The sequence below is a fragment of the Monodelphis domestica genome, chromosome 1 (assembly GCF_027887165.1).
Source record: "Monodelphis domestica isolate mMonDom1 chromosome 1, mMonDom1.pri, whole genome shotgun sequence".
Taxonomy (NCBI): Eukaryota; Metazoa; Chordata; class Mammalia; order Didelphimorphia; family Didelphidae; genus Monodelphis; species Monodelphis domestica.
In genome coordinates, this window is record NC_077227.1 from 359,268,385 (window position 1) to 359,287,742 (window position 19,358).

A 19,358-nucleotide genomic window follows, 5' to 3' on the forward strand; every position below is an offset into this window, starting at 1 on the left:
CTATCAGTCTGTCCATTCATAACAATAACTCACATTTCAAATCCTTTAAGGTTTACAAACTAGCAATATAGGTATCATCCCTATTTAAGAGATGAGGACACTGATGCTTAGAGAAGTACCAACCAATGATTACAGAGCTAGCAAGCAGCAATTAGGAGTCAAATTCAGGTCTTTAAAAACTCTAAAAGAAGAATTCTTACTGCCTCTATTTTCCATGGTCTCCCTCCTTCTCCCCACTGAACCAAGATATCAATAAATCACTTCCCCACAACCTAACAACTTAACTATGGGTTCAAACCCCCTGGAGACCCATGGTTTCATATATGCCCATGGATCTATCAACCTTTTGTGTCAAATGAAAGCTGGGTAAATCAGCTGACTTCATCATCTCCCCCATCTCCATCCCAGAACAGATAATATAGCAACACTCCAATCACAAAAGAGCTGTCCAAATACTTCATTTGGAATATTGATAGCACAAGGCAACAGAAGAGTCTGGTCTTTTACCCCCAAAGAACTACACTCATCTCTTCTGGACCCCAGGGGCAATTAGAGGCAATGTGTACCTTGTTCCTATTCTAAATGCTTCCTTGGGAGACACACCTTGGGAGCTGGAGCCACTAGTGGCCGAAGATGCCGCGGGCTGCTTCCAGCAGCAGGTGACAATAGAGTAGAGGAGCTGCTATTCTTTGGAAGTGTCTTGCGACCTGGCACAGGGTTAGCAGGCAGAGCTTTCTGAGGTGGACGGGGTCTGGAGAAGTCCTAAAGAGAAAGTAAAAAGACTTCAGCTTAACTAAACAGAAAGGATAACATCGGAGACCAGATAATGCAACTAGTGTCCTTAGGGTTACCAGCCCATTGGGATGGGGTAAAAGAAGTACTATGGAGAATAAAGATTCATTCAGTTCATTGAAGTTAGAGCCAGAAGGGCCCTTGGAGATGATCTGGTTCAATACTTTCATTTTCAGAGAAATGAAATAGATTCCTAATATGACTCCACTGAACAGGTTAGAGAATCCACAGAATTTTAAATTGGAAAGGATTTTATAGACCATCAGTAGTTCTCCCTTCTGTTACCACCCATTTTACAGATGAGAAAAGCAAGAGGTTCAGAGAAGTCAAGTGACTAAGGTTATATATATATTGGGTTAAATCATCAGAAATAGAATTTTATGTGACATAGTCAGGGAGGCTGAGAGGTGTCCTGCTAGCTAATGATGATGCTTCCTTGCTTGCTTAATGATGATACCAGTACATATTAATATAGCAGTTTAAAGGTTTTTTTAAATCTGTTCACAGAGGCAATCTTACAAAAATCCTATTGGAAATCCATATGAAATAGTTAGGGCAGATATTTGACACTCGAGAAGACTGAGGGATAAAGGAGTTAAATGATCTACTTAAAATTTCATAGCTTTTTTTTTTTTAGGGGCAGAGCTCCTCCTACAACCCAAGCCTCCTGAATCAAGTCCTTTATTCTTCCCATCAGTCCACACTGCCTCAATGAGTAAGGGAGAGAAAAAGAATGGTAGTGGGTGTAGAATGAGAGTTTTAGAGAGAAACAGAGCTTTCAAATGCCATATTTCGATCTTGATTCAGATTTTTTTTTCAACTTTCTCTTCCATTCTTGATATCACAACTGAAATCTCTCAAGGATACCCATCAAATGTAAGAAATGGAAGCTGCCTCACAAGTCAATGAAATACTCTACTGGCTTGACCTTGTCAACCTTTCTTTCATTCAACATTTCCTGAGCATCTGCTAAATTCAACACTTGAAAGACAAGGCACACTCCCTGCCGTCATGAAGTTTATAATCTGATCTTTTTTTAAACCAAAGGAACCAATTTGACAGATTTAAGTTTTTAATTCCTGGTTTTTTTTTCCTTTTGTCCATCCTCAGAGGAGATGCTAAGGGATAGTGGAAAAATCTGAGGATAATCTCAGGACCTGAAAAATTTACAATGTCAGTCATTGGACCTTAGATAATATAAACTGGTTTATATGGATTATTGAACTCCAGTGAAAGGATGGGTAGGTGGCTCTTGCAAATGAAAGGAGTTTTATCTAATTTATTTCATAAAATCCCTTGACTGATCAGCAAAATAGGAATGAAAATGTTCCTAAGGAATGAAGAAATGAACAGCTGTGTGCAGATGTCAGACAGTCATTGGAAAAACTCCACTGACAGCTGCAAAATTAATGTCTCAGGGGAAGCATTAGCAGGAAGGAATCTCCATCAAAATCTTAGTGTTTGGCCTCTCTGCTCCCCCTCTGGCTATGAGGAGAGAACTGATCATGACAAAGAACAGAGTGAGGCAGGTCAAAAGGCCTTCCTCAACTCTTGGCCACTTGGCCGCATTAAGAGCCACATTCAACTTACTGCACAGCTCTAGAAAAGGAACTGCCTATCTGCATAGAGTCAGGGATCAGAGAGGCAAGGAGACAAGGGGATCTTGGTATGCCAGGATATAAAGAATTCCATGGAAATCAATCAATCAGTCTACCAAATTTCCTCTAAGCATAGTGTCTATGAGGAGAAGAAGGGTCAGGAGACTAGAAATGTTGAATAGAGGCTCACTGAACACTCAGTGCCCTATATTCACTGCAAAAAATACAGTACTAGATCTTCAAGATTCTTAGTTTGGCCTTCAAAGATCTTCCAAGTCCTTCATAACTTCCCAAGCACCAAGCATTCTGCAGAGAGTAGCCACTTAGCTTTAGAAAACATGTAAATGTTTTTTGACTAAGTACTCATTGACACTGAAATCCATAAAAGCTAAAAACTTGGCTACTAAACTCACATTAGGTGATTTAACCCCTGTAGATCTCAATTTCCTTAGCTATAAAATGGGGACCATAATTTTTTTTTTGCCTGCCTAAAGAGGTCACTATGAGGTTCAAAGGAAAAAGTGAATATGAAAATCTTAGGGAAATGTTAAACTTGGGGAATTTTACTAAGGAGTAATGGTAGTACAGAACTTTGGAAGCCTACAAGACTGGGCTTTGAGAGCAAATCCAGTTATTGCCAAACACAGGGAAGGGGTTAGTTTTTTCACTTGTCTTTCCCACTGTATGATCTTCCTGCCACAGAGAGGAGTGGGCACTTCTGCCAGATTATATAGGTAGTCTGGTGAAAAATGGAGACCATTCTTGGTAGTAAGAGAAAATAGTGCTGAGAGATGGATAAGACAATCAAAAGAATACTGGGAAAGTCTCCTAGAAGCTTCAAAACATATGGCACAGCCTAGTGATGCCATCTGCACAATTCATCTCAATTCTCCTTTTCTTGTATAAAGAAGGTCCTCTTTTTGGTGTGTTGGGGATGGGAGACAAGTAGGCTTTCTAAGCATTTATATTAATCTATGTCATGCCTTGCATTTCTTGATTATAAATTCCTTGAGGGCAGGAGTTGTGTTTTATCTATACTTTCTTTTTCTCACCCCCCACCTCAGTGCCTAAAATAATGCACCGTACACATGTACTTAATAAATATTCGTTCAGTTTTATGTTTTGAAGTGTATTGACCCTGTACACAGCATATCCACATACTGGGAAACAAGTAAGGCTGAGGCTGTGAAATTAGACCCAGTCTAGTTCTGCTGATCTGACTTGAACTATCAGACTCAGTTTCAGCTTTTTGATATCTAGACAAAGATGGTGAAAAAAGCACTAGACAAACCTGAAGGGTATCAGCAGCAGCAGCATCACTTCAATGTAACGAGCAGTTATGACTGGGGTAGAAGGAGAAGACTTATAAAGGTGGACCAACAAGTTGGTCCATATGTTAAGTTTATCAGGAGAGAAGGTATATCAACAAACTGAGACTGATCTCGGCCACTTACTATCTGTGTGGCTTTTGGAGAGTCACAACTTTCCTGGGACTCAGCTCTCTCATCAATGAAACAAGTACTGATGGCCTCTAAGGTTCCTTCTAGCTCTAACAATCAAGGAGTTTATAATCACATAATCTGGGTTCGATGAATGAATCCACATTAAGATGTTAGCATCATAACTCACAAACACTTTCTCTTTAGAGTGGAGTTGTCACTCAGGTAGGCATGGAGTAGTAACTGGATACTTCCTGGTCGCTTCCTAAATTCATTTAAACCAAGCCCTTGCATTGTCCCAATAGTAACTGCCCTCCACTGCTTCTTTCTTTTATATATATGGCATTTATCAAAATGAAATGTATTGAAGAGCTCAAATAAGATATAGCTCTAAGCTCATTTTTTTTACCAATCAGTTAATATATTTCCCCAAGTGACTTTTTATTGAATAAAAATTCCATTTCCTAGAGATTTTTAGTAATTAGTTTATGAAACAAATCACTTATATACATTAATGGTCTATTCCTGGGTTTTCTGCTTTGTTCCATTAACAATTTTCCTTTGTTTTCCCCCAGGATGATACCATTTTTATAATTATTGGCTTAAATTTTTTTTTATTTCCATCTTGAAGGATGGGGTTCCTTTCACCTGCTCTTTTTCTTTTCTTTTTTATATTTTTACTCATTGACTTCTCCATTTTTCCCAGTGGTTTTTCCATTCCAATTTTAATTGTTCATGACTTTATTGAATCTTGTGATATAATCTACTGGTATAGGCATCAGAATTGCATTAAATCTATAAATTAATTTGGGAAGAATAGACACTTTGGGGAATATTTATTCAACTTAACCATGAGGAGGGTATAACATTTTTGTTTATTTCCTTCCTCAATTTCCATCAAAATCATTTTGAAGTTTTCTCTACATAATTCTATATAATGATAGGGTAAATATTTGACACAATTTGTTATCCTTACTAACGACATTTTCCAGAGTAGTTCTTTATTTTTGTTTAAGATATATAGAAATGAAAATTATTTTATTTTATTTTTTGCAGTGATACCAACTTGTGCTATTTCAGTGATACTGTGATGTGATATAATTTCTCTGTTCAGCATCACTTTTACTCTATCCATAGAACGAAATCATATTTTCCTCATGTATGGAATTTGATAGTGTGCCAACTTTCTTTATGTTTAAACAATCTCTATGTAGGAAAAGAAATTTTTAAGTGCTTAGATGAATTCACTTATGTGTCCATTCAACAACAGTCTTTGGGGTGAGGATAGCTCCTTAACAATTTGTTGATTTCTTCTTCTATGGTTGAATAATTTAGATTCTCTACTTTGCTGAAGATAGTTTTGGTTGTTTGTGTTGCCAGCTCTGTTCATTGTCATTAATCTTGGCTTTGTAATCTCTGTTTTCTCATTTCTAACTTTGGAAATTACAACTGGTCTTTTTTCCCTTTTTAATTGATTTATTCCATCTTTGTCAATTTGTTGTTGGTTTTATTTGTCATTTAAATTGTTTAATTGTTTTCAATTATGTTGATTTCAGTTCTTAATTTGGTTAGTTCCCTTTCTATTTCCTGTTAGAGCATTGTTTTGCTTATTTTTTTTTTAAGTGCAGACTCCTCTAGCCAGGTTTCTCTACTTATTGAATATGGACATTCAGCACTATGATGTTTTCTTTTGGGTTCTGCTTTGGTTATATCCCCAGGATTTTTATATATAGTACTTTGTGGTCTCTACCCAAGATAAAATCTATTGTTTTTACAATTTCATCCTTCCCTTGCATATTATTTAGCCATAAGCAAAATGACTTTTATCTTTTAATTATACCATTGTTGTTTATTATTAACTTTGTAGAACTATAATCTATAAATGTAGCTTATAGAATGTCTGCTTTTTTTTACCTATTTCTTCTTTCTTACTTGGCAGGTGATCTATTTTTTTGTTGTTGTTTATTTACTAGCCTTCAGGGGAAAATAATATATATTTATTTTCCACCTTCCCTTTTTCTCTTTTCTTTAGTTTATTGAATGTTTTGAATTTTAATTTAGTATAATTTTCCAAAGGTTTTCATCATTATTTATGAAATAGTTTGTCTTGAGGTAAGAAGTAGTAAGTATTTAATTCTATGGTTCAACTACCTGACTGCCTTTATAACAATGTGTTTGAAATCCATATAGTTCTGTGGATTGCTCAAAATCCAAAAGTTTATTATTTGTCTCTCTTTCCTAGTAACAGTACATTAAGCTTGACTGGACAGATAATTCCAACTTTCTAGCCCATGTATATGGGACAGTGGATAGTGCCAGACTTAGAGCCGGGAAGACCTGCTTTCAAATCCCATTTCTGACACTAGTAGTGGGAGCATGAGCAAGTTTTTAAACTTTCTAACCTACACTTTCCTCATCTATAAAATTGGTATAATTCTAAGAGTACCTAATTCATGGGTTGAGGTGAAATTCAAATTCCATAGTACTCTATGGAAAGTACTTTGCAAACTTAAAAAGTGCTACATTTGTTGTTGAATCATTCAGTCGTGTCTGACTCTTCATGACCCCATGGACCATATTGTCCAGGAGGTTTTCCTGGCAAAGATGCCAGAGTGATTTGCCATTTCATCCTCCAGTGGATTCAGACAAATAGAAATTAAGTGACTTGCCCAGGGTCACACAGTTAGTAAGTGTTTGAGGCTGGATTTGAACTTGTCTTCCTGATTCCAGGGCAGCTAGATGATCAATGGTTAGAGTGCTAGGCCAGACTCAGATAGGTTACTACCTATGTGACCCTGAGCAAGTCACATAACCTCTGTTTGCCTTAATCTACTAGAGAGAAAAAAAAAATTATAAATCACTCCACTACCTTTGCCAGGAAAACCTCATGGACAGAATGATTCACAGAACTTTGAAAAGTCAAACACAACTGACATGACTGCACAACAACGAATTTAATGATTCCAGTGCTTTATCTACTGAGCCACTTAGCTGTTGCCTCCTAAAGTGCTACATGCCTGTCAATTATTGTCAATAAAAATACTAATTTGTTACATTCTACATACTAACGTGTTATATTCCAATTTGTCTGCTCATTCTTTATGGTGAAATCTGCTGTCGTAATTAATGTTCTTAGTATGTTCTTTCTGTCTTATTACAGCTCAAATTGGATTCATTCCTTGTTGTTTTAATGCGGGAATTTATACTGTCTCTAGGAAAGTTGACTCAAGTTTTTTTCCAAGTAGGGGCCAATAGATTCTTTACATTTGCCTATTGTTATTTATTTTCATAATTCTGGAAATCTTTCTTGAATAATTTCCTGGAATAGAGTTTTAATGTTCTTTTCCATTTTCATTTTTGTTTTCAGATTGGCTGAGATGTTCGTAATCCCTGACATTAGTGGGCCCTGACTGATCCTCTGATCTCCCATATATCTTTGATTACTTTTCCATTTTCTCAATATGTTAATTCTCTTAGATTGTTTTTCTACTTTGTGCATACGTGTCTGTGACTCTTTTCCCCACTTTGTAAATTTATTTTTGACTGCTTCTACAATAATCTTTTTCAGATTTTTCTCTTAGGTTCTCCATTTTACTCATTTTAAAAATAATATCCTCTTTATTTCTTAAAATTAAAACTGTTACTTTCTGACTGAGAATCACTATCAAGTATCAATTCTAAGACAAAAAAGGCAGTAAGGACTAAGCAATTGGGGTTAAGTGACTTGCCTAGGGTCACACAGTTGGAAATATCTGAGGCCAAATTTGAACACAGTATTCCTGCCTCCAAGCCAGACACTCTATCCACTGAGCCACCTAGCTGCCCCATATCCTCCTAATTTTTATCTATTTATTCTTAAATATTTTTCCATGTTTCCATAATTCATTTTCTTTCCCTCCCCCTCCCAGAGCCAATAAGCAATTCCACTGGGTTGTACAAATGTTGCCACTTGATACCTATTTCCATATTATTCATTTTTGCTATCGAGTGATTTCCTCCTAATTTTTAAAGGGATCTTTTCATTCTAGCATTAGTTCCTCGCATATAAAAATTTCTACAAGTTTTTTTTTTTTGTTTGCTCTAGTGATTCTCTTGACATGGAAACTCCTCTTTTTAAATTATTTAAATATGGCATTTCTCCATTGAAGGATGTCAGGATATCTTGCATTGTTTCTTTTGCTTCTTAGATCTTAATCTGTTTCAGATGGTCTATGGTGTTTTGTGGTATTGTGTTTTTATTGTGCTGGTCCTTCTTTTTTTTTGTGGTAAATTTTTATGATCATGTGTGGTTTTCTAGTTATTTTTCTTTTGTCTTTAGTGTTTCTCTTGTTGTTTTTTAAGGGAATGTGAGGAATATGAGGCTTCCTCATAATTTCTCACTCCACCATCTTGCCTGGAAGCATGCCCAAGGACATCTAGCCCAGCTGTGCTCAATGTCTCAGTCGCAGTAAACACTCCTGATGTGAGGGGAAACAATCTCTGTGCTTGGGCACTAGGGATATTTACTTGACACTGATCCGTGGTCCCTTCCTGGTTTTGTTTGCTTCTTCTTCCTGCCAGGAGCCTTCTTAACTGGGAAGTGGGGGCTGGCAACTAAAGTTGGTTGCTTGTTTCTTCCCATCCTCCAGAGATATAGCTGTCCCTCTGAATTCCTTCTGCTCTGCCTTTCTCTTCCATCCCCTTGACCTCAGGCCAGTGGGTAATGTGGGGTGAGCCTGGTTCTTTCTTCCTCACAAAATGATTGAGCAGCTTTCTAGGAAAGAATAGACTGACAATTTCTCTCTCCACTCTCTTCAGTTTCTCTTTTTTTCCTTCTTTTTCTTTCGCCTTCTTTCTGTATTTCTCTCCCTCCTTTTTTTCTGCTTCTTCCTTTGTCTTCTTTTCTCCCATTTTGCCTTCTCTCTGCTTTCTCCATTCCTTTCTCACTGTCTCTCTCCTCTATTCTTCTTTTTCTAATGTTGTCTTTCCTCTTCCCTTTCTTAACTTTTTATCTTCCTTTTTTTCATCTTTTCCCCTTCCTCTCTTCCTTTTCCTTCTCTCTTCTGTTTCCCTTTCTTCTCTCCATTTTTAGCAAATGGATATAGGGAAGTATCATCAAGAAAAAAAACCCTTCAAAATCAGCACTAAACCCTCTTAGTTGGCTCAATAATAACCTTGACCCTACCTCCCCCAAACCCACTTAAGTCTTGACTTATATATATATATATATATATATATATATACATATAAATACATACACACACACATATGTATGTATATATAAGCATTATATAACACTGTTTCTATGATGGAAAGTAAGGGTTCCTTTTAAAAAAGGGAAAAAAAGAAAAGAAACCTTGGTATCTCTTCCTGATCTTCCTCAGCAGACAGTCCTCTCATTATAGAGCATCTTTAGCACATTCTGATAAAACAGGAACTTTTTTTAATTAATAAGTTCTCCCTGGTTCTAAATCCTTTGCAGTTGGTGGTGATGGGACAGGGAGCTGCTGGGATATACTTCATTGATACTCTCTGTTTAACATCTCTGCTGAATCCCACATTTAACTAGCTGTGGGACTTTGACAAGTCACTTGTGCTTTCCAAGTCTTAGGATGCTCATCTATGAAATTAGAAGGTTGCTCTGGGTGGTCTCTAAGGACCCTTTCTAGCTCTCATGCTAGGAGATGGGCAAACTCTTACCTGGGTGGCGACATAATTGGGAGCTGGAGGCACTGGCCGGCTTGGGGGAGGCCGTCTCACAGATTCTTTTCTTTCCACTTGGGTGCTGGCTCCTGGAGAGTTCCTGATATCCCTATTGAGGTGTATTGAGAGAGGGGGAGGGGGAGAGCTGCCATGCATATAGTCTGGAGGAGGTCGGGGAGGAGGTTGTGATGGCTTGCGTGGAACTTCAGGTGTGTTGGTAACCTGCATATGGGGCAAAAACACAAAACACTGATCAGCTGTCTGGACCCTCCCTGTACCTAAAGGGCCTGCATCTTTGTTGCCCTTCTCTAAATCCCATTGAGATAGATGATCAGAGCTAGGAGAATGAGCAAGATGAATTCTGGAGGATTCTCCTAAATCTAGAATTTCCAGATTTCATAGAACCACTTAGATAAATTCTTGTCTTCTTTTACAAGAATGTTATAACTAGGCATAATTTTCAGACCAATTCAGTAAAATGTGTTTACAGATAGATCTGTGCCCGTGTGAAAAGCAGACCTGGGTTCAAATCTGGCCTCAGAACTCTGGAGAAAACCAAAGGGCAATTCCATGTATGTGCAACATAGGGGACTGTGGGAAGGTACAGAAATAAGAAGATGCAGGTTTCCAAGCGTATGCTAGACTTACCTTTCTCTTTCCCTGGGGTGTCTGTAACTTGAAAGTCGGGTTGGCATGACCAGTGCCGTCATTTTGAGTCACCTTGAAGGGGCAACTGGAAACAAGAGAGAAGATTGGAAGCACATAACCACCACAGGTGCTGTCAGAGGCAAGCTGTCAGATGCTTCAGATTCCAAGTTGCTATCAGTGTGTCCAGATTTCTCCCTCCCCAATGCCCCTTTCTATCCTGAACAAAAGGAAGGAGCTTCTGTTCCCCTCTGTATGGTTCCTCACACCTACCCCACCACCCTCCATCCCTCTCTCCATAATCTGGCCTCAGGATGAAATAGAGGCTTGGCTCTCTGAAAACTGAAAGCATCCAAAATTGCTTTGGGACTTCCATCTTCCCAGCAGTATTTTTCTTCCCTCAAGGATGGTTCAAGTAGAAAGCACTTAGGCCCATGGGTACAAAATTTAATTTAATTTGTCAGTCAAAGCCTCTGCATCAGATGATTCTGCAAGAGCTGTTGTTGGTTTTGGTTATATGGGATAAAATAAATGAGAGGGGGAAATGACTGGAGTGTAAAAAAATGAAATAGGCTAACCTAAGCCAAAATAGAATGTCTCATGTCCTGACCCCAGAGGATGGGGAGATGAGGCTTTGCTCATCTCTGTTCCTTTTTTTTTCTCTGTCCCCTTGACTTGGAGCACACTCCCTCCTCAGCTCAGCCTTAGAGAAATCTCTCTTATTTTTCCTTTTTAAAACCCTCACCTTCCATCTTGGAATCAATACTATATATTGGTTCCAAGCCAGAAGAGCAGTAAGAGCTAGGCAATTGGGGTTGAGTGACTTGCCCAGGGTCACACAGCTGGGAAATGTCTGAGGCCAGATTTGAACCTAGGACCTCCCTTCTCTAGGTTTGACTCTCAATCCACCAAGCTACCCAGCTGTCCTCTCATTTGATTTTCAAGGCATAGTTCAATTATCACCTTCTAATCTACACAACATCTTTAACTAGACACCTCAAACTTTACTGATTTCTTTCTTTAAATATGTTGTATTGAATGGCTTTGTGTATATTTTGTATTTATTCTACCTATAGTGATCTATTTACATGTTTTCTCTAGAGTGAGCATTTCATATTTAACTGTACATTTTATTCTCCTGTAAAGTAAGGATTGTTTTATTTTGTTGCTATTGTTTTCTATCACAAAGGCCTGGTGCATAGTAAGGTGCTTAATAATATTTATGGATCAAATAGTTAATTTACTTCCAGGGCATTGAAATTTAGAAACTGTTGATGACCCTTGTATTTATTCTACAAGCAAAAATAATTGAACCTAGTACCTAATTAGCAAAAAAGTACTAGTTAAAATAAAAAGATAACAGATAGTTGCTTCCTTCCCAACCATAAGTTAGTGTAGGGAGCAGACAGCTACATCCCAGATGAATTCTTCACCAGCATGGACCTGGGAAAGACCTTTGTCCCTTACCTACTGGTCCCCCTCTCCACCAACAACTTTATGATGCTCTCAAGTCAATGCCCACAGGGAACAGGATCCTTATGTCTCTGTCTCCCTTCTCAGGGTCCCTCTTCTTTTCCCCTTCATCCTTGACCTTGCCTAAGATTAAATTTATGAACACTTGGTTGTGCAAAGACTTATAACTATAGCTATTAATCAATCAACAAACATTTATTAAGCACCTACTAGATGCCAGGCATGTGCTAAGCACTGGGGATACAAAAGAAAAAAGCAAGAGATAGTCCCTCTCTTCAAGAAACTTACAATCTAATGAGGGAGACAATGAGCAAACACAAGAGAGAGAGAGAGAGAGAGAGAGAGAGAGAGAGAGAGAGAGAGAGAGAGAGAGAGAGAGAGGAGAGAGAAGAGAGAGAGAAGAGAGAGAGGAGAGAGAGAGGAGAGAGAGAGAGAGAGAGAGAGGGAGAGACAGAGAGACAGAGAGACAGAGAGAGACAGAGAGAGAGACAGAGAGAGACAGAGAGAGAGAGAGAGAGAGAGAGAGAGAAAGTATAGCAGGATAAATAGGAAATAATTCACAGAGAGGAAACCTTTTTGAATGTATGGAGTTAGAGAAGATTTCCTATAGAATGTGGGATTTAGGACTTAAAAGGAAACCAGGGAAGTCAGTAGTCAGAAATTAAGAAAGGAGAATATTCCAGAAATGGGGGACAGCCAGAGAAAGGTCCTGGCATTGAAGGATGGAACATTTTGTTCTTGGGAGAGCCAGGAGGTCACTGTCGCTGGATCAAAGCATACATGCTAGGGAGTAAAGTATAAGAAGGCTGGAAAGGTAGCAGGAGGCTAAATTATGCAGGGATTTTAACACCAAACAGAGCATTTTGTATTTGATCCTGGAGAAACTGAGGGCCACTGGAACTTATTAAGTAGAGGAGTGACATGGTCAAACCTACACTTTAGGAAAATTACTTTAGTGGTTGAATGTAAGATAGATTGGAAAAGGGAAAGATTTGAGACAAGTTGATCCACCAACAGAGGAGGCCTATTGGAGAGATTAAATCGTCTAGTGTTGGCAACACATTAGATATTGGGAGGTGAGAGATAGTGAGAAATCCAGGATGATGCCTAGATTGTAGGTCTGAGGGATTGGGAAGATGGTGATGCCCTCCCCAGTAATAGGGAAGGTAAGGCTGAGAGATGGGGAGAGGAAGATTTAGGGGATACAATAATGAGTTCAGTTTCAGACATGTTGAGTTTACAATGTCTACTGGACATCTAATTCGAGATGTCTATAAGACAATTGGAAAATCAAGGTTGGAAGATAGCAGAGTGGTTGAGACAGGATAGATTTGAGAATTATCAGTATAGAGATGGTAATTAAATTCTCAGAAGTTGATAAGATCACCAAGTAAAATAATATAGAGAAAAGGCTTGAGTCAGAACTACTATACCCCTCTGAGGTGAAGTTTCCTTATTTTAGGGTTGAGAACCCCAGGGGGAGTCTGACATGGGAACTATAGTATGCCCAACAACTATCAGCACTAACTAATGATTTCCTAGATCATACAAGATGATGTGGGTGAAGCTGGCTTGGTATGGCAATGCAACATGCCAAGATGTCTTTGTGGAGTGGTGATCTAAGAGAACATTTTATGTCCTCTCAAGGTTTGTTCTATGCTGTCAGCTCCAGGTACCAGAAGAATTGTTCATTAAAGCTCTACCTGGCCTACGCTACTGCTAGTGCTAGTCCTTTACCCAGAAAGATATCATCTCTAACCTCCAAAATCCAAAGGAGGCTAAATAACCCCAAACAATCCAGCCACAATGTCAGACATCTAAAGGACTTATCATTAGAGAGACTCAAGGCATGGAAGCCTGCTAGAAGGGAATTACAACTGTCCAGAAAAGTGGTGGTCAAAATCTAAATTAGATAGTGGCTGTGTAAGTAGAGAAGTCAAGACACTCATCTCACCTGAACTGTTGCCTCCACTTGGAAGGGAGAGCAGAGGGCTTCAGGGGGCCCAGTCTGCGCCTTTTGCAATAATAGAACACCAGTAGGATGATACCCAACAACAAAATGGCGGTCAACACTCCAGCTACCACAGGGCCAACATCTGCCAGAAAGATCATAAAGAAACAAGCTGGAAAAAATGCTCACTATGCAAATGTAAGGATCATTTAAACTCAAGAAGTTTCTAAGAAATATAAGAGATCATAGCTCTCATTTGTGCTATAAGCTACCCCCAAGGTCCTCTACTCATCCTCTCCCACTTGCTCCATTCATTGCTGTAGAATACCGGCAATAACAAAGATGAGGGTATCTGACTCACTCTGGGGGGGCATAGGCCCACTGTCGATGCTGCCTCCATGGCCCACAGTATTGCAGAAAGGTGGGGCCCACCCTTGGAAGCAATGACAATTCTGTTTATTGTTACAGACCTGCAGTGGGAAGACAGAAAGCATGAGAGCCTGCCATCAGCCAGACTCTCAGCCCCATACTTCAGAAGAGAACCATAGCCTCCCACAGAGAACCACCTCACCACCACCACCACCCACTTCTGGAAACAGATGGAGGACAGGATGTCTGCCAAGACCTACCCCATGGCCGTGGCATTTCTTCCCACAACCTTCAGTTTCAAAAAATGAGGTATTCCTGCATTGTCCCTCGAAGCAAATCTATGGAAAGAAAGAAGCTAAGTCATCCATAAACAGGGAATCAGGTACCTTGGCTTCTGAATCTTGGCTTTTCCAAGACTTAAAATTGAAGCCAGTGTTTCCTGTCTGAGATCCTATCTCTCCATTTTCAAGTTGCCCAAGAAGGCAGACAGCCAAGCTCAGAAGGCACAGTGTCCTTGCGGCTATAAGCAATCATTAGTCATCCTCCAGGCTATAATAGATGACCCTGGTGAACCTGGCTTGGCATGCGGTACTACAAGATTCTCCCCCTGGGTGTCTGTATTGTGGTCTTCAAGGAGGGAAGTACATGTGGGAGAGAAGAGGATGTGGTTTGGGTATTATGTGCATGAGATGAAGGGACATACAACACGAAGGAGAGAGAAGGAGAGAGGGAAAAGGCATCTATCTAGGTGTGGACCCTTACAGCTTGTCCCACTTTTGAGTATTACGCTCTGAGTGTACTAGGAGACAGATACAGGCAGCGAGGTGCTCCAGTAGACAAGAGTGCAGGGTCTAGACTCAGGAAGACTTATTTTCTGAATTCAAATTTGGTCTCAGCAGTGGGACCCCTGGCAAGTCACTTAATTCTGCTTGCCTAGGTCCCCATATTTATAAAATGAGCTAGAGAAGGAAATGGCAAAACACTCTGGTAACTTTGCCAATACAATGACAAATGGGGTCATAAAGAGTCACCAAGAAAGAAGCCAACGGATGAGAGCTCAGCTATCCTCTACTTAATCATTACCTTAGCCTTCATGGTAATGGGTAATATGGAATTCATCACCCTTTTCCACTGGGGGACAGCTCTAATTGCTAGGAAGTTCTTCCCCATATCAAGGTGAAATTTTTTCTTGTTATAATTTCCATTCATTGGTCCTCAGCTCTTCCTTCTGAGGTCAAGTAGATTAAGTCTAATCCCTCCATCTCCTTTAAGTTTCCAATGGGAGACCTTGAACTTGGGGATTGGGGTAATTTATAGGATTATTTTCTTCCTACTGATCCACCTTGTCCCCGATACTCTTCCTCCTATGACAGACTTTCTCAAGTCCATTTTCCACTGTTGCAAGGCGAGGCAAGGCAAGGCAAGAATACTTACATGGTTATAGCCACACTTGGTTCCAGTCATCACTAGCCCTGGATCCAGCATGTCTCCCTCTTCCTCTGGACCTCGGTACACATGGGTGCCCCGGCAGCGAATCTGTTTCCCATTCATGGTGATGGTTGTATCAATGGGCACTGCATTGGACTCCAGGGGCCTGGCCTCTGAACTCTGACACTGGATTTTCCCACACTTGGCATCTCTAAAATCAAAAAAGAAAAATGGAGATGGAACTCAGGGAGTAGAAGAGGTATGGGTTAGCCACAAAGCAGCCTTTCTCTCTGACCATCATTCATAAGGTTGGCCCTATCCAAAAGATCCCCATTGATGAGTTTGGTAAAGCAACCTTCTCTTTAAAGAGTCTATACATTACAAAGGCAAAGCAATACCATCTTAGTTCCTGAAATCACTAGCCCTAGATCCAACACTGCTTCCTCTTTCTCCAGATTTCAATAGACATAGGTGCCCCAGCAGTGGATTTCCTCCCCAATACCCCTATGGTGGTATCAATGGATAATATAGAATGGGGCAGAAGAATTGGCAGAGGCCAACTCCCCCTTCATGGGAAGAAGAAAGGCTAGGGTGACTGATAACACAGCTTTGTAAGTTTGTGTGCTTTTCCAATCAAGAAAAGAGATTCATAGGGGCATCTGGATAGCACAGTAGATGGGAGGTCCTAGGTTCAAATCTGGCCTCAGACACTTCATAGCCATTGCCTAGCCCTTACGTCTCTTCTGCCTTGGAACCAATATACAGTATTGATTCTAAGGCAGAAGGTAAGTGAGAAAAGAAAGGGAGGGAGGGAGGGGGAGAGAGAGAAAGAGAGAGAGAGAGAGAGAGAGAGAGAGAGAGAGAGAGAGAGAGAGAGAGAGAGAGAGAGAGAGAGAGAGAGAGAGAGAGAGAGAAAGAGAGAGAAAGAGAGAGAGAGAGAAAGAGAGAGAAAGAGAGAGAGAGAGAGAAAGAAAGAGAGAAAGAGAGAAAGAGAGAAAGAGAGAAAGAGAGAAAGAGAGAAAGAGAGAAAGAGAGAAAGAGAGAAAGAGAGAAAGAGAGAAAGAGAGAAAGAGAGAAAGAGAGAAAGAGAGAAAAAAGAAAGAAAGAAAGAAAGAAAGAAAGAAAGAAAGAAAGAAAGAAAGAAAGAAAGAAAGAAAGAAAGAAAGAAAGAAAGAAAGAAAGAAAGAAAGAAAGATTCATCTGCTTCTATCACCATGTACTGAAACTGCAAGCAGGAACTATAGCAGAAGCAGGTAGCCAGGAGGGGCTATGGTCAGCCTGGAGCTTATAGAGCTTCCCTAGAACCAGGGTTAGCCTGGATATAGTGATTGGAACTTTTTGCCACTACTCTTCCCAAATGGCTTCTCTTACAATCATCACCTCATGGCACACTTCTTGTGTTCTCCATTCATGTTCTTCCCACAGTTCCCAAAAGTATCTCCTGCTACATTCACCTTCTCAAAGCAGAGATCAGGGGCCGGGCGAGCTCCTGGGGAGAGAACAAAACACATTTGTCAAGCAGTGTCCATCCAGAGAACGTGGAACAAATCTCCTGCAAAAGTATTCCATCAGTGAGTTTGTCCTGGCAGGTTCTCAGAATCCCCTTTATGTTCTGTTCTCTCCTTCTCTACTACTCTCAAAATAATAATAGCCAGCATTGATATATCACTTCAAGAATTTACAAAGTGTTTTACCAAGATCTCATTTGCTCCCCACAACAACTCTAGGTTGCTGCAATTTTTGTCCCTGTTTTGCAGATGAGGAAACTGAAACAAGTCAGAGGTTACGTGACTTGCTTCGGATCACACAGCTAGTAGTGTCTGAGGTCATATTTGAATTCAGTTCTTCCAGATTCCAAGCCCAACACTATCCAGTTGGCCATCTCACTTCTGCCAGAACTCATGCTTTATTTTGTTATTTTTCATTTTTGACATATATTTAGACTTATCTAAAACTTCTTCCAGATCTTAGGTATTATCTACCATCCAAGCTGCTGTGAGGAAAGGAGTTTCCTAAATCTGAAGACACCATACAAATGAGTTGTGAGGTTCTCTTAGCAGTAAGGCGTGATGTTATCCATGGCAATTAGAGAAGAGTCAGATTGAGATGAGGGCTTCTGGGAAGGAAAGTGTGTGTCTTACCAGGACCCCAGAGTTGCTGGCACTGCTCCTGATAGGTCAGGCACATGCCATTGTAACAGTATGCCTGCCCACCTTCACATGGGGTGCCATCCATCTGGTAGAAGTTGGTAGGACAGTGAGGTGACTTGCCAGTACAGAACTCCGGGAGGTCACACTGCCGGGATTGCTCACGGCACAGAGTACCTGGAGCTAGCAGCTGAGTCATAGGAAAGAAGGGATAAATCGTAAGTGAGTTATCTTCATTTAACCTCCCAAAGGCCCTGTGATCATCATCTATTTTATGTTTCTATAGAATTTTCTTATTTTTCATTTTTAATCCCAATATTCTCTTGCTGATGTGTCAGGTCTATTGTTCTTTTTTAAAATTTGAAATCTTTTATTTTTAAAAGATAATTTCATTTCTTTATTTTTTAATATTTTTCCACGGTTACATGATTTATGTTCTCTCCTTCCTCTCTTCCCTCCCCTCCTGGAACTGACAAGAAATTCTGCTGTGTTATACATATATTATCACTCAATACCTAGTGAGTGATAATTCATTTTTGTAATGTAGTCTTTTAAAACCAAAAACCCCAATCCTATACCCATATAAACAAGTGATAAATAGTGTTTTCCTTCTGCATTTCTATTTCCACAATTGTTGGGGAGATTTTTTTAAACCCTTACCTTCCATCTCAGAATCAATACTATGTATTGATTCCAAGGCAGAAGAGCAGCAAGTGGTAGGCCATGAGGGTTAAGTGACTTGCCCAAGGTCACACAGCTAGGAAGTATCTGACAGCAAATTTGAACCTAGGTTCTCCAGTCCCTAGGCCTGGCTCTTCATCTACTGAGCCACCCAGCTGCCCCCTCCAAGGTTCATTCTCTTGATATGGATAGTGTTCTTTCACATAAGTTCCTCGGGGTTGCCCTGGATCATTGCATTGCTATTAATAGGGTTATTAAGTTTGGAAACCCCTAACCTCAGAAGTATCAAAACTGTAGGTGACCCAAGGAGCAAAGGAGGGACACAGTATCACCAAGGACAGCACCAGAAAAGGAGGTGGGTCAGTTAAGTCATGCAAATACAAGACTTCCTAAATACTCCCAAGTGTTGCATCCATAGCCATTCAATAGTAAAAGGCTCAGGAGGAGGACCTCAGTTTACTGGGTAGATTTGTTATGGAGAACTTCTAAAAAGATAAAGACAAATTGCGCATCAACTCCGGGGGAGGGGAGAAGCGGAGGGAAAGAATATGAATCATGTAAAAATATTCTAAATTAATTAATGAAATAAAAATGTTCAATTCAATTAAAAATAAATAAATAAAAATAAAAACATAAAGACAAGATGCTAAGTAAGGCACCGAGGACTTGAGTACTACACCGTGGAAATGATGACACACACTCTCTCTAATTCAACTTGCTCCCTACTGGGATTCCAAAGAAAGTCCATTCACTAGGGGCATTAGGTGGAGAAGCCCGGTCTCTCCCCTTCTCTGCTCCTCTGTCATCAGTCTGTGCCTCACAGCTTTGTTCAGGCCATATCCCTGAGGCAGCCTCAGGAGCTACTTTGGAAAGAACAAGAGCAAACTATGTCCTTCCCCTCAACCTTCCAGCCAACGACCAGCAGTGTATACTTTCTTCTCTGGAGAAAGTGGACAAGGCCCCTCCTTTTTTTCCCCCTCCACTTTTTTCAAATTTTATTTAATTAGATGATTTAGAATAATTTTCCATGGCTTCCAAGACTCGTGGTCCTTCCCTCTCCTCCCCCCTCCCGTATCTGATGCACATGCCATCAATCAAGACCCATTTTGACAAGGCCCATTCTGCTGCCAAACTGGCGCCCTGAACGTGACAG

At 40.0% G+C, this 19,358-nt stretch overlaps 1 protein-coding gene across 2 annotated transcripts in view; it reads right to left on the minus strand.

Moving 5' to 3' along the window:
- ADAM19 (ADAM metallopeptidase domain 19) overlaps window positions 1-19,358 on the minus strand; it is a 135,190-nt gene that overhangs the window by 2,725 nt on the left and 113,107 nt on the right. The window contains exons 14-22 of one of the 2 annotated variants that reach the window (XM_056811523.1): window positions 17,519-17,714; window positions 16,758-16,866; window positions 15,384-15,588; window positions 14,210-14,287; window positions 13,942-14,050; window positions 13,584-13,725; window positions 10,160-10,244; window positions 9,509-9,733; window positions 604-762 (exon numbers count right to left, since the gene is read on the minus strand). In XM_056811523.1, coding sequence (XP_056667501.1) covers window positions 604-762; window positions 9,509-9,733; window positions 10,160-10,244; window positions 13,584-13,725; window positions 13,942-14,050; window positions 14,210-14,287; window positions 15,384-15,588; window positions 16,758-16,866; window positions 17,519-17,714 — 1,308 coding nt within the window. Of the gene's footprint in view, window positions 1-566; window positions 763-9,508; window positions 9,734-10,159; window positions 10,245-13,583; window positions 13,726-13,941; window positions 14,051-14,209; window positions 14,288-15,383; window positions 15,589-16,757; window positions 16,867-17,518; window positions 17,715-19,358 lie in introns of both variants that reach the window. The other variant, XM_056811524.1, reaches the window with a different exon arrangement.